The following is a 13,897-nucleotide window of genomic DNA, read 5'->3' on the forward strand; positions in this document are numbered from 1 at the left end:
AAGGGCAGACGACATTTGTGTCACATGGCAGACATGTTGATGATTCTCCACGTATAGAGAAAATGGAGTCTCGGCCTTTGGAGTTGGACCTTATTAGCCTTATTTCATCCACTTAGGGTCTGATTCAGAACTCAGTGGACGTGTTACTCTGTCACAACAGATCCGCTGAAATCTATATCCCATAGAATATAATGGGATTTAGTTTTCGGCAAAAAGAATATCTGTCCCAGTTGTGAATGAGTAACCCGTCCTACGAGTTCTAAATCGGGCCCTTATTCTTATATCGGTGTACAGCAATGGCTCCTAGATGCACAACAGTGAAAGCTGTCTTGGGGGGGCTTGATAAGCCCCCAAATGGGTTAGCATCCTTTCGGAGCTTGGATCATTTGCAGCTGATACTGACTTCATTCAGGGCTGACTGGGTCAGACTGAAATTCTGTTTTCTCCCTTTCCATTACCATGCAACCTCCTCATCCAAAGAGCAGAAGTAGCAATTCTCATTAGCCGTAGAGGCTCCTTTACGAAGCAAGATTATAAAGCCAACAAGCAAGGGAAATGGGCAGTGGTTAATGGACAGTGAGATGGCAGCCAGATTACTTTAGCAGCTGAATATGCCCCTGTCTAAACCAAGAAAACTTTCTAAAAAAATGTTCTGTGAATCATTACTGACTTTGACACGTGTCCACTGATATTTGAGGGTGGGAGGGACTTTAATGTTGCCATAAGTGCAATTCATGATACATTCTAACAACCCCATGCTGGTACCCCAGAATTATTATTTGAGGGACAATCATGGGTAAAAGATGTGTGCGTGATAGACGCCTGGCACACTCAACACCCCTAAAAATAGATTACTTCCACTACATCATAGCTTACCACGTGTATGCCATAATTGAACTGGTTCTGCTAGATAAAAGATGAGAACACTAATCGAAGGCGGCTGATCAGCTCCCCAGGTTCTCCCCAGGCATGGTCCATTGGAAATTTCCCCAAAATAGCAGTGGAAGGTTGGAAGACATCATTAAGGCACTTAGGGGTCCGTAGTGCAGGCAGAAGTACGAAGAAACTTACAGAATATTTGACCCTGAATGACACTGGGGAGCTGAAGAGGAGGGTGATTTTGCACGCAATAAAGGCAGTCCTCAAGGAAAGGCATTTCCTTACAAAACAGGGGCTCAATTCCACAAAGGAGGAAACAAACCATGCACTTATTATGGCATACAAGACCCGTAGGCACACTGGGGAGATAAGGGACGAGTGGCACCCTCCACTGCACAACTAAAGGCAAGGTTCTGGCTTTCCATATATGCTACCACACCCTCTGCACCACTGATCACATTACTCAGAAGGCACAGACTGCTTTGATTCAGTTTCGATCCCCAAACTGTCCCGTAGAGGCCTCAAACACTTTGCAGGGACCTATTACAGCATCCGAGATCCTGGGCTAAATTAGACAACTGAAACCTTGTAATGCGATGGTCTCTGATATATACTCTATTTCGTTTTGGTTTAAAAGTGTTTTTTACCCCAACTCCTCCCTCTTCTGACAGTGCTTTGTAACATTATAAATACTGATAAAGGAGTCACCGTGGGAAAGTTCAATGCTAGTATAACTCTGCTTACCTAATGCAGCAAAGATTCAACTGCAGGCACACCTTATCAACCCATTTCAGTGCTTAATTTGAATATTAAGAACTTTTCTAATATATAAGCCAACCAACAAGATACATTTATGACAGAACTGGTCATTTTCGGACACAGGATGCTTCATACTCCATAGAATAGCAATCAACAGCTAAAAGGCCTTAAATCTCATTAATATTTTGAGGACGATGGGGAAAGAGGCAGTCCTAATGTCCTTAAATGCTGAAAATGCATTTCACATGGTGAACTGGGGAATGCGGTTTGTTTGTTTTGTAGCCATATACTGCAAACCGTGAGCGAACATTAAAGTCAGTTGTCAGTTTTCAGCAAATCTACAAATAAATAGTGCCCCACCCATCAGCGGTATCACCAAACCCCTTGCCCTTTGAAGTCTATTTGAAGCCCTTCTACAGAAAATTAGAGACCGCCTCCCATTAAAGGTATAATCTTTTGCTAGGATACAGTCAACTAACTGCCTTCTCAGACAATATGCTCCTCAGCATCACTGTCCCTAAGTATTCTTTACCAGCACTTTTTTAAATGTTCGCAGAGCACCAGATAGTGATAGGCCTCCCAATTAATATGACCAAGTCTGGGGTCTGGTGTTAGCTGGAAGTAATGTTTTACTAGGAAATTGAAAAATGTGCACCATTCCATTGGACTCTACGTAGCAACAAGTATATAGGTCTCCAGGCCATGCCCAATACCCTGACTTGCGCCTGAGGAAATTTTGAGGTCCTACATTAGGAGACTAAGTCAAGCTTGGCCACCCGATTGAGTGGTTGAGGGGGGAAACTGATAAGCAGTGGTGTTTCATCTATCAGAACTTGGCGACCAGGCCATGGATGAGGTCCCTTGGGACCATAAGAACCTACTAGGCCAACTCCTCTATCTCTGTCCATTCACTAGAGCCACATTAGGGGCCTGGGATTTTACAGCATGCAAAGAGTGCCTTGCCATTTTTCCATCACCCCTTTATGCTTATAGTTGGTAATTCTGAGTGATAACTGCATATGGAGACACTTCAGTTTCGGCTCTATAGGCAGAGAGGGTGAATCAGGACCTGGGATTTTTAAACTGAAAATACATTACAACCATTCTAGGATATTAAACAGGAATGTGGGATCCCTGAGACAGAATGTGTCCATTTTGTCTAAATCCAACAATGAGTAGCTTAGAGCATGGTCAAAGATGGGCCAATAGAGAGCCGACACTTTGGGAAATCTGTTCCTCTGCTAAGCATGTAGTCTCTAAAATGTACACTCTCCTCAACTCCTGTGCAAATGCGCATTAGTTCCCTGTCGAGATACAATGGGAGAAGGTCCTCAGTGTCTCCGTTGACACAGATCAGTTGCACAAAATATTCCTGCAACAAATCATTTCACACAACATGCAAGAGGTAGGAAGACAAATTTACAAGATCATGTTCCTCTGACCTCTTACACCTGCAATTAGCCAGACTCACTCTAACACCTGCTGGAGGGAATGTGGTGGGGTGGTCTCTTTGCTTCACATTAGGTGGTCCTGTTCATGATTGGGCAATTCTAGGACCGCTCTTTCTAGCTTTCTCATAAGGTCACGGTCAGGATGTCAACAAATTGCCAGAGTTCGCTGTGCTGGGCAGGCCCATGGAGGGAATCCATCCCCTGCACTCATCAGTAGAGAAGCGTATATCTCAAATGCTGCTAGAAGCAAACCATTTTATCACTGTGGGGGCAAAAATTGTACCGTTTTATAAACTATAGCTACACAACATTTGGACTATGTTGGAACACAAAAACATTGCATTAGATCACGCAAAAATTCCGGTTGATTCAACAAACTGAGGAATCATATTTTGTCATACTTGAATATGCACTGTAGGATCCTCACCTGGCTACAGTCTTGGAGAGCCCTATGTCTTGTTTATTATGCTGCTATATTCTGTTTTGGGGTGTTATTCCAATCAGACGATTGGTATGATACATTTTACATAGTAACATAAGTGAGTGGCCAGGATGAAAGGGAGACTGGAAGTTTGGAAGTTAAGTAGGAAGTTTTTGATTTTAAAAAAAGTGGGGGAATCCTAGGAGGAAGGATATAGGTTTAGGTGTGTATGCCCACGACAATGTTTCATTATATTCTTTCAAATGAAAGCTGTTGAAACTAAAAAAGAAAAAGACACCATCCTAGCAGGCATGATATGTAGTCCTGGTGGACTGTACTTCCTCTGGTCCATTCCTACTGCAATTCATGGGGCTGGATGAAACTAAACTTCTGGTCTCTTAGATGTCTCCAGACCTGATCACATTTCTGCTGACTGAGGGGGCTCTTGTCCAACTGGTCTGAACTATTATACTCATGATAAGGAGAGGCTGGTGCTTACTTTGCCCTGAGTGGTAGTACCTGCGGTGTCTCTGGGATCTGATTAATAAGATTATAGCACCGTTTCTGTTGTGAACACTTCTTCAACCCGGTGTCTTTTAACTTGTAGGATTCCTTGAGATGCAATTCGTGTTTCCCGCAAGAGTAAAATGTCTCCCTTAAATCTACTCCCATATTTCGTTTTTTTTGTGTGCAAAGATAAAATGTGATTTTGCCCATCCCTACTTAAGTACTTTTTCAGACTGATCAACAATAAAGCAGTTGAGTAGAAAGCTAACACGCTGTATCTTTACGTGTTTCCTTTTCTGATAAAAGAATACCTACCCAATAAACTCAGATGTCCTTGAACACTGGGTCAATATGCAGAGAAAGGGGGAACAGGGCAAAGTAAAACTGGTATTTTAGCGCCCTTCCATACGATTGGACCCGTCATGGGACTTCGGGAGGCTGCGGTCTTCCAACAGGCCCGTCTGTGTACTGGAGCATAGAACGAACCCATATGTAATAATCCACATTTTGAATGTTTATTCCATTGATGGCAGCCCGAAGAGGGGACCAGCCCAGTTGCACAGGGGTGTGCAAGGACACGCATGTGCACACATAAACGTGCCCACCTGGCTCAGTATATTGAATGCATGCTCGTGTGTTTTTTTACATAATTGATAATTTGTAATGTTCATTTTGAAACCAAAAGCATTTATTCTTTTTCCGTCTGCATGTTTTCTTGTAGGATATAAATCGATTTATTCACATCCCTACGGGAAAATGCTTGGATCGATCTGAGGTGCTCCACCAAGTGTTTATCTCAGACTGCGACGCCAATAAGACTGGCCAGAAATGGGAAATGAACAACATTCTTAACGTATAGAATTGAAGAGCTCCACACCTGCTGACGCGCCAGTTTGTACAGGACTGCAAATAGCCTGAAAGCTGCTGCACTAGATAACTGTGCAGTTATGAGCCTGTAGCCTCCTGATGTTGATGAAGGACATTGGTGAACTATGATATTAAGATATCATTATCATCCTGCAGTTAATGTTTACAAAACTGCGTTACCTTAATCTTTGTAGATGTTTACATTGTTTTTTTCCAGATGTTAGTAAATGACCTTTTACACTTGTTAGTAAGACAAGGTGAAAGGCGCGCATTTGTCTTCTTTGGGATTTTACTCAGGGTCTTAAAGGCAGATTTTACACACTTGAAAATGGTTTGTGTAATCAGATTTTCACATGTGTTGGTGAATGTCAACCTTTCCTACTGTATTTTCACTTCTTTCATAACTTCTGAAGCACTGCCACGTCTTGTGAGTTAAGGTGGCCTTTTTTTTAGTAACATTACATTCTTGGCAGACAAACACAACAATATGTAGTGCCTCTGATTGTTTTATCTAGGAATAACAAGAGAACAATGTACGAACACGATTGGCTTGCTCACCCACAAAGGGACTCATTACCAATGATTACAGCCATTGCATTCCCAAAAAGGGGCAATTCATTTTTACAGTTTGACGAAAGATGCCAATTCCAGTATGAATGACTCTGCATAACTCGCTGGTTTATCTACATCGACCGTATTCTGTCACACCCTGTCTATTTTTTATAACCATTGCTTGGAGTGCAGCTACACGCGCAAGAATTAACTTTACCTCCACATTTTGCCTTAGATACTCCTGTACGCTTAGGACTTCAATGCACAGTTTAGGACCCTTTTTACAGCCCATGTTTGCTTCGGTGATCTGCAGAAAACCTTTATACCTGCCCCCTCCCTTCCTCATCTCTTTGGTTACACGATGGAAGACTCTGTTAAGAGGAAGTTAACCAGACTGCCATTCGTCAACGGACCCTATTTATCTTTTGAGTTTTTTACCTTTGAAATCGATAGATGTTGGCGCCACTGCATAGAAGAGAGAACCACTATTTTACTTTGCATTCCAGCGGGCTAGCCTCGACAACCTGCTTTAAGAGATCTAACATAGGAACAGTGTGTCAAGCAGTCGGGGAGCTAAGCCCAGTGAGTGCTAAAGTCCGTAGTAACCCCCTCCACGTGTCATTGCTTCATAGCTTTTTGACCAGAAAATATATTTGGCAGTGGTTTTCAAACTAGGTTGTACATGTAGCTACTGAAGTTACATTTGCTCTTCAAAAGAGCCCAGCTTCTTTGTGATGTAATCGAATGATTTATAAACGGTGGTCAAATATGAAAATTAAGCATTTGATATCACAGTGGCCATTTGAATACATCCCTCAATTGAATGTACCTTTTTAATAAATAGGATTACTAGGTTAGCCCGTTAGTATGGAATATAAAATATTATGCAAGAGCCTGTACGGCTCTGGCTGTCACCTCTGGCGACCTTGACAAGTTAGTCAAACCTGTGCCAAATACCAAGACTGTGTACTGGTGGGAAAAGTTGTTAGAATAACGAGCTGCTGGTTTCTATAATTATTCGAAATACCAATTGTAGGACATCGAAACACGATACATCCCTTTAAAGTATATTATAATTTGAATGTTGTGAGAGAATAACTGAGACCAACAACTACTTACAGTAAATATTTGTAACAATTTTTTTAAAAAAATCTGATGTACGTGTTGTAGCCAGATGATTACACGTTCTGCATGGTTTGAGCTTGTACCATCTCTTTAAATCTGGGTTCCAAAGGTTCAGAAGCCAGACTTACTTAACTTGCCTTTCATTTTTCAGATTGAGTGGCTAAGTAGACATTAGTTAAGGCCAACAGTATGTATGCATTCTGTCTTCATAGGACTTAAGTTACATGCTTCCTAAAAGTAAATTGATTATATTATTTATTGCATTATTTTACCAATTTATTTAAATGATAGCAACTTTTAGCTGACAATGCAGATTCTACACAAGAAACCTGGTTGTATACTTTTTTTGAGACCTCAATTTTTAAATGTGTTTTAGCAAACATTGCAAAGCTAGAGAGGAGCATAGATGTTCCACTCACTCCCAATCGATGAATAACTTTGAAAATGGACATTATATTCTTTTAATAGGAAATTCTTCTAGGCATGCCGCTGCTGTACATCTAGACGTGGTACAAACAAACATTTTACACTATGTTTCTTTTGTTTTCCCCCTACAATTCTCTCTCCAATTTTGCCACCACCTTCTAAAACATTTTCTAAACGGCACCCCCTCCTAAAGTGCAGGGGTGTAGCTCTTTTAGGGGTGGGGCGGGGGAAGAGGTGTTTGGGGTGGTACACCCCCCTAAAAATGTATTATGTAGTACATTGTTGGGTACATGTGCTTTTACTTGGGTAATGTGAAGTATCTGTCGGATTTCAGTTGGGATTTTTACATGCCCACATTGACAAAAACACACACAAACACACTCTCCCATCTGTGTTTTGAAGGCCTTAAAAAACTTTGATGAGTTTGAAAAATCATGCGTTTTAAGAAACCCAACAATCCACACTTCTCTCGCTTTCCACTGGCCCTTAAGCCGCGCCCATGACCTGCTTCTCATATAATTGTGTTTAACAAGACGTCCCAGCTTGATTGTTGGGGAATCTGAAGCTCACAGCCCCAAAACATACTGACCAAGCTACGCCCTTGTAAAGTGGAGTAATGTAAAATGACAGGTCCTCCCAGCAGATTGTGGTGAGGGGGGCTTCTGAGATTGCCATACCTATCAGCAATTCTTAAGCTGAATGAAGCACCTCGGGGAATTCCTTCTGCTCCCCACCCTGTGCATGTCCCCCACACCTGTGCCCCGTGCTGAAGGAACCTGCGTTAAATCCTGCATCATGCATTGTGTTCGATGTCAAGTGACCTGATCGCAGTGGTGAATTACACTCCAGCTTGCACTTGCTCTCATGATAAAAGCTGGCAGAAAGGGCTATTTATAGGATTGGTGCCGCGTTGAAAAAGTGCCCTGAATGAGAACATGTCCTCGTGCATGCTGGAACTGGTGGATACCTAGACGCCTTGTTGAAATATAATGGTCCATGTTGGTGCTTATATCGGAGTTGGGCCGGTTCTGCTCTATGAGGAGCTGCGCCACCTTTTGCTATTCCCTATCCTTCCTGGAGGGGTGACAGGGTCGTACTCCTAAATCCTGAGGTTTTTACTTCCCAAAAAATATTTCAGGTTAGCCTTTCCCACCTCACAGATAGGCCACCGACGGCCAGAATTGTGCAGTAATAATATATAAGAACCAACTTGAAAGCTCATTAAAGTTTATAGGAGAAAGCTCCCACAAGTGACACATGATTGGGGGAATAGTGTCTGTGGAATAAAACTAGGTGAAAAAAGGCACAGATTATATTGTATTTGATAATACCCCCTCTACGGTGCAGTCATCCTTATTCCGTATTACAAGGCTGGCATAGCACTGTCTGGATGACATTTGCCCACAGCGCCCCAGTAGTTGTCAAATTGCCTTAATATGCCCAGTCTTGTTACCTGTAAATTGTCTGAAAGTTTAAAATACACAGCGTGGGTGCACTGTTTCACACACAACACAGCACCAAATATTTTATGAGTTCAGACGTTTCTATTCTTTTTTTAATTTTTAACGTGAGTGTAAAAAAAAATCCCTCACCTGAGCGACATTAAAAAAAAAATAAATGGAAACAAATGGTATCAGGAAAGGTTTCACTGTGCAGGTTCCCGGCGGCACACCAGGAGCAAGCATCGCAGCCAGCTGTCCATGGATAAACTTCACTGTCATTCATTAAATATGATCCTTTTCAATGAAGCGTTCGAGTTGGTCAAATGTTTTCAATATCCCACAACATTAGAAACTCGAGGTACTTCCCTGAATGTGCCAGGGACATAGACAGAGAGTACCTATCAAAACAACTGATACCTGTGAACATTACGTTAATTGGCAGGGAAGGTCACATGTTAGAGGAGGTTGCGGTCTTGTGGCATGAGTGTTATAAAAACCCCTGGTTAATATTTGTGAGTGAAGAATTGTTGCAGATAACAAGAAAGGAAAGCTATGCGTTTCAGCACCTTTCAAACCTCCCTCATCCTTTAATCTTTATTTCCACTTGAATTTTTCCAGGAATGCTAGAAACGTGTTACTTCTTAGAAACCTTTCATTTGAGATCTACATCCCAATAAAGAGCCATCAATCGCTTTAGTCATTTTGCATCTGAACTCCTAAAATGTGATGCCAGCTCTGAGTATTTCTGGACTCTACTTTGCTCATATCTTTGTGATTTTGACCTACTCATGTCTTCAGAATCGCAATTCTTTCAGTCTTAATCCATACCTGCCATGCTAAACTTTCCTATAAGCACTCTCAAGTCCCCAGGTCCCTCTTCTGCGTTTTTCATTTTTCCTTTTGTAGTTATTCCAACTGCATATCCTCACATGAACATTGCTTTTCTCTTCACCCTTCGTATTTGGTTCCTCGGGGTTTGTTGCTGCCCCTCCCCACCTTATTGTATACAGAACCTCAACCTCCTGACCCCTGCCCTCGCCTCCCATGTTTTGTCATGCCCCTTTTATGTAGCTGAATCCCAAATGTGTATTTCCTTTCATTATTTTACTTCAGCTCTTCATGTTACTTGATCTCTACTTGAACATCCACTGGACACAGCCCTTCTCCCAAGCATTTAAGTATTTGTTTAAATCTGCTCGCAAACAGGCTCTAGCCATTCCTGCACTAAGCGATAATCCTAAATATCACCTGCACTGCAAAGCGTTGCATGTGTTCTGTTAATACTGGGTAAATAGAAATAAAGGAGTCCCAGTAAATGGTGGTGTCTATTTGCACTGATTCTATTACAGGTACATTTTAGACGTCTGTCCCATCAATACTTGTCTATCCTCAACGACCCCCAGACAACTTTCTCTCCTTAAAAGCTTCACCATTGAATGTTAACTAGTATTTATTCTCGCTATTCAATACTCTCCATCCCTTAAACATTCTTATTTCTAGCAGTTATCTTGGCTTTGTTACCACTTTCAGCACGAATCTCTTAGCTGTCAGTTTCCTAGTGGCATTGTAGTTAATGACCATATTCATGTAGAGTGTTTTTCCCATCTTATTATAAAAAATTATAGTTAAATCACTGATAGCTTAGCAGCCTCAGTCTCCACATCTCCCCATTGTTTTTCCTCTCAGCAATTAAAGCAACCACTGCCTGCAGCAGGTGGGAAGGTAGTTAAAAATGCACTCACTTATGAATGTTTGAACTTATTTTATTTTGTAGTGACAATGTCCACTCTACTTTCTCTTTTGCTCGTTCTTTTTTCACTCATGCAGATAATGGGGAAATAATTGGAATTATACTGATTCCCATAATGCACAACTGAATCATAATATAAAGGCATGGACCTCGTTTTACAGTAAAAAAACAACAAAAAACATTTCACTTCGGGGAATGTGTTATGAATATTATAAACCAAACTAATAAGCAGACTTCTCACAGCCGAAAGCTTTGAACAGATTGACTTTTTGTGTCAGAAAGAGAGAGACATGATTGCACTTAGATCTGGTTTAGGCTATGTCTGGCCTGGGGATTTTGAAGACTTCAATCCCTGGTCCGCGATCTCACCGGAGGATTCACGGACCCATTTTAGGCCTCATCTAGAGTTTGCAAATGTGAAAGTCAGCTGAACCAAATTGAAGTCTTTTGACCAAAATCAGAAAGTGTCTCCGCCGGAAAAAAAACGTTGTCTTACGGCAGCAGGCAGCTAAAAGCTGTCTGTAAGCGAGGCCTAAACAGTGCTGGGCCTTCAAAGCGTAAAAGGGGAGAATTCCGCTCGTGGCAGAAATTGTGTACTGCAATGAGAGATTTGCAGTATTGTAGAAATGAAATGTGCTCATGTGATGCAAGTAGAATTCACGAAACTGATGACTACAGAAGTGGAGAACATAGTTTTAACCAAAGAATACCTCCAAATTATTAACTTAGTTTAAACATTAAAAATGTATGCAGAAACAGGAGGGTGCATCAGTAAGTAGCGCAACAATAACATTCTTATGGTTGGTAGAATAAAAGATGCCCTGCAATCCGAGGATGCATGTGGGGAAAAAGAATTGCTGTCTCATCTAAAAGAAATAAGCTATGCACTTATGAAGACTATTTCGAAATATGACATTTTCTGGGCCTTTTAATTTGGGGTCTTTTTTTTTTAGATGCTAACAACATTCTCCGATGTTCCTTATAGTTTGCAGTGTCGTATACGCTATGGGCCTATTGAGTTTCTTCAAAAGTACAGTTTCAGGGATAATGGAAGAGCTCTAAGTGTTAAACTGGTGAGAGAATTATTACTGGGAAATCCTATATTGCTGGGAGAATACTGTTTGCTAAACAGGTCGTCCAGCAGTGGACATGTTCCTAGAGTACTTGTTTGTCTACTCAAATTTCACTATATATTTCCTTACACTCATGTATGATAGCGGCAGGTATGCACTGTGGAGTAATTTGCCTTTACAGTCCTATGTTTCGTTCATATACGAGTCAGGTATTGGAAAATGTAGCACCCCTTCACCACTTTGATTTGTGATGCTACATTTCCCACGCTGCACAAACGATATTCATATTTGTTGAAAAAGATGTACATTTTCTTTTTCTGTCGTCTTCGTTTTTTTACATAACACACAAAACTAATTTGATACTAAGTTCGTCTTAATTCTTGGTTTTAAAATAATGATAGAAAAACTGAAATGCGTTATTACCTTTATTACTTGTTTGTGTGTTTTAAATAACTTTTTTATTTTACCTTGTTTCTGTTAATTTATAATGTGCTATGCATAGATTTAAGAAAGGTGGCAGACATTGTGAAGTATATGTATATATTTGAGATGGGTATTCTGTGCAATTCATTAAATGATAATCCTGTATCTGTGAATCTACTTGTGTATCTTGAGACTGCAATTCTAGTAGCCCACGAAGCCACCAGAAGTAGTCGCCGTAAAACAATTATTCTACTGAGACTAATCAGACTCCATACCCTTCCATTGTAAGGTGATAACATCACACTATGCATTTCTACATATATTTTATACGTTTGATTTATGAAGATTTTGATACACTGTATGTTTCTGTAGAAATTGTACAAATAAAAAGGCCTTTTATTAGGGATACATTTGGGGGACATAATGTACATGTTAATACTGGGTTGCCTGTTTTTCTAGGCGCAGAAAATAAAATATTTTTATTTCTCATTGTTTTTTTGTTTTGGTTTGATCAAAACACAATAATGTGCACTCTAATGACTGTTAATAATTACATTGAAATCGTGTTTTAAATTGCGAGTCTTCAGCTTCTTTCTGCCACACTACATAGTCTCAATTAACTTTACAACTCAACAACTTTAATAACTGCACATTCCCTCTCCAACAAACTCCTCTTAATTTTATGTCTGCTGTATGTATGAAAATGAATATAAATGTTGGAAACAGCACATCAGTCCATGTAGAACGTATTTAGGCTTTGTGATACCAGAGAATTTTAAATTAAGTTGCCCAAAATAGTTTGTGGCTTTCATCATGCACTGACTTACATTTTTATTTACCTCCAACCTGTGTCATTGTATTGACAATTAAGTTCTCAAAAATAATTGAAAGAAATTGATAGTGGTTATTATAACAGAAAGAAATAACTAGTCTAGGTATAAAATTACTTTCCTCTTCAAACTTGTTGGCAGACCAGTTCTTGCGTGTCTATGGAATAGAAGTGCAGTTAGGCAATCCTTCTGACAAATATTGCCATAGTCCCTGGAACCACGGAAGCTAGAAGTGTTAGAAACTGGGTTAATGGTTGACTGAGGTGTGAGCCCTCGTCCAGCAGCAATCACAATACTAGTCAGGGTAAGATACAAGCAAATCCCAAATTAACCTGGGTTCAACTCTCCCGGTAGATTGGCACAGACCAGTCAGACTGAACTTAGACGAAATGTGTAAAGTATTTATGCAAAACTTTAAACAGTAAAATAGTGAAAACACCACACAAAAGTATCCCACACGAGATTAGAATAATAGAGCAAAATGTAATAAATAAAACAAGACCAAAACAACAAAAATAATCAGTAGAACCAGGTCAAAATTAAAAGTTCATGCTGACCGCAATAGAGTATGGGTTGGATACAGCTCCGCTGAAGTTTTGCATTCTTAGGTTTTCTGTCAAGAGTTCCATTTGAAGGGAATTAATTTGCCAGCAGCAAGGAGAACGTCACTGTTGATGGTCGGCATGGCACAAGGAGCAGGCCTGATGTGGAAAGACAGGCTGGGGCCTTGCATTGGTGATTCTTGTGGGCAGAAGATGCTTGCTGTGCGAAGAGACGGTTCTGGTGCAAACATTCTCATTCATGGTCACAAAGAGCACAAAACCTTGACTTTAGCGAGAGCCACACCAAGGGCCCATGTATTTAGAGTTGTCTCTTGGGGTCAGGAACTCACTGAAGACTGGACCAGGAGCTGTGGGGAGCCTTTTATGTCCCAGATTCTCAGATCAGAGGCCCTGGAGAGTAGCCCTTTGAGACACTCAAGGGTCCTGGGTTCAATATGGAGTTGCAGGTTTATTTCTTCTTCCCAAGGCAAGATACCAGCAGGTCAGCACAGCACTGCAGCAGTCCCTTCAGAGTAGCGTAGCAGTACAGCAGAGTGGCAGTCCTTTCAGCAGCACAGCAGTCCTTTTTTTCTGGCAGAGTATTTATGAGTCCAGCAGTATACTGTAGTGGTGTCTGAGGTCCAGTATTTATGCCCTAGGGGCCTGTTTATGGTAGGTGGTAGATACTTCTAGACAGTGTCTTTGACGTGCAAGGAATTCCCTAACTCTCCTGCCCTGCCTCCAAGTTGTCTGGAGTGACAATGCAGGTTGTTAAGCCTGTTATGTGTGGACAGTACTCAGTCTATTCAGGTGTAAGTGAGGCTGTGGTCATCTCCTCACTCCCATCCTG

At 41.0% G+C, this 13,897-nt stretch overlaps 1 protein-coding gene across 3 annotated transcripts in view; it reads left to right on the forward strand.

Moving 5' to 3' along the window:
• The window catches only part of GALNT7 (polypeptide N-acetylgalactosaminyltransferase 7), a 456,997-nt gene extending 444,833 nt beyond the window's left edge, over positions 1-12,164 (forward strand). For all 3 annotated transcript variants that reach the window (XM_069244367.1, XM_069244357.1, XM_069244375.1), the window contains exon 12: positions 4,739-12,164. In XM_069244367.1, coding sequence (XP_069100468.1) covers positions 4,739-4,876 — 138 coding nt within the window. In that variant the 3' untranslated portion in view covers positions 4,877-12,164. The remainder of the gene's footprint in view (positions 1-4,738) is intronic.
• Positions 12,165-13,897: the final 1,733 nt, after the last annotated feature.

This window comes from Pleurodeles waltl, chromosome 1_2, assembly GCF_031143425.1.
Source record: "Pleurodeles waltl isolate 20211129_DDA chromosome 1_2, aPleWal1.hap1.20221129, whole genome shotgun sequence".
NCBI lineage: Eukaryota > Metazoa > Chordata > Amphibia > Caudata > Salamandridae > Pleurodeles > Pleurodeles waltl.